Below are 1118 nucleotides of genomic sequence, written 5' to 3'. Positions count from 1 at the left end.
ACAGATATCAAAATAATCAACAAATTTTTATAAACATTAAATGTTCACAGTTTCAATCCTCGAAGTCATCAGAAGTTTGTTCGAGTAACAAACTAGAACCAGGAAGACATAACAGTCAATTCTTGCTATGCAGCTTCAACGAACTATTGTGTCTATAGTTTGTTTAAACATGGTTTAAGTGCCGAATTCATGGCATAGAGAAGGGTTTTGTATAAAAAGCGAGGAAATAGTTCCAAGGACAGGGCGTAACGTGGAAAAACTTCTTATAAACTGTTGATAACCTCAGTAGATATATTTTATGACTTGCATTTTTTTCACTAGAACCAACTTCACTAATGCATTAAGGTACTTATTCTCGAGTGTGTTTGAATTTTGTGGATGTAACATTATGTTTCAGTTATTGAAAGAATTAAGTGCTGTAGAATAGTATGTTTTATTTGTTATGTCAATAATTATTCATTACATTAAAATCTAATCTACAAATCTTTCTTGTTCCTCAAGATAAATATTGATGATTCTGTTTCTCTTATTCTGACAGAGAAAACATGTTTAGGGCAAGAATCTTAGGCTTCAATCTGGTGGTGCTGTTTGTCAACAATGCCTTTTGTCACGAACAACATTTTGTCACAGAAAAAGTAGACCGGTCTCATGAAAAACTGAAGACAGCTGTTAACCAGTTTGGTATCCAATTATACAGAAGACTATCAAGTGAGGGAAGAAACGTGTTCTTTTCACCCTTCAGCTTGTCCACTGCGTTGAGCATGGCATTCCTAGGTGCTAGGACTAAAACAGCAACCGAAATGAGTTCAGTTCTTGGGTTTCGTAAAGCAGGTCTCGCACGAGAAGATGTTCCTGACAGTTTTTACAAGGCTTTTCAGTTACTGAAGAGTGATCAAACCAAGGATCATTTCTATGTAGCTAACACTGCATTGGTACAGGTGAGTATCAGCTTATCAGTTACTGAAGAGTAATCAATCCAAGGATCAGTTCTATGTAGCTAATACTGCACTGATACAGGTGGGTATCGGCTTATTACTTATTGAAGAGTAATCAATCCAAGGATCAGTTCTATGTAGCTAACACTGCACTGGTACAGATGAGTATTGGCTAATCAAGTA

General features: G+C 36.0%; 1 protein-coding gene across 1 annotated transcript; it reads left to right on the top strand.

The window, feature by feature from the left end:
- Nucleotides 1–283: 283 nt before the first annotated feature.
- On the top strand, nt 284–1084 carry LOC111084539 (serpin B10-like). The gene is made up of 2 exons (XM_022381228.1): nt 284–345; nt 539–1084. Exons 1-2 carry the CDS (start codon nt 299–301, stop codon nt 969–971), a joined length of 480 nt encoding a protein of 159 aa, XP_022236936.1. The 5' UTR covers nt 284–298; the 3' UTR covers nt 972–1084.
- The last annotated feature ends 34 nt before the right edge of the window (nt 1085–1118 follow it).

Source organism: Limulus polyphemus, unplaced genomic scaffold (assembly GCF_000517525.1).
Source record: "Limulus polyphemus unplaced genomic scaffold, Limulus_polyphemus-2.1.2 Scaffold78546, whole genome shotgun sequence".
Classification (NCBI taxonomy): Eukaryota; Metazoa; Arthropoda; class Merostomata; order Xiphosura; family Limulidae; genus Limulus; species Limulus polyphemus.
Note: the sequence above shows the minus strand (reverse complement) of the source record. Positions and strands in the feature narration are given on the sequence as shown.

Excerpts from the sequence above, each read along its gene's own strand:
- LOC111084539 (XM_022381228.1), top strand. The coding sequence starts at position 299 with ATGACTTGCATTTTTTTCACTAGAACCAACTTCACTAATGCATTAAG. Across the intron at positions 346-538 it reads AACTTCACTAATGCATTAAG|AGAAAACATGTTTAGGGCAA; the intron begins GTACTTATTCTC and ends TTATTCTGACAG.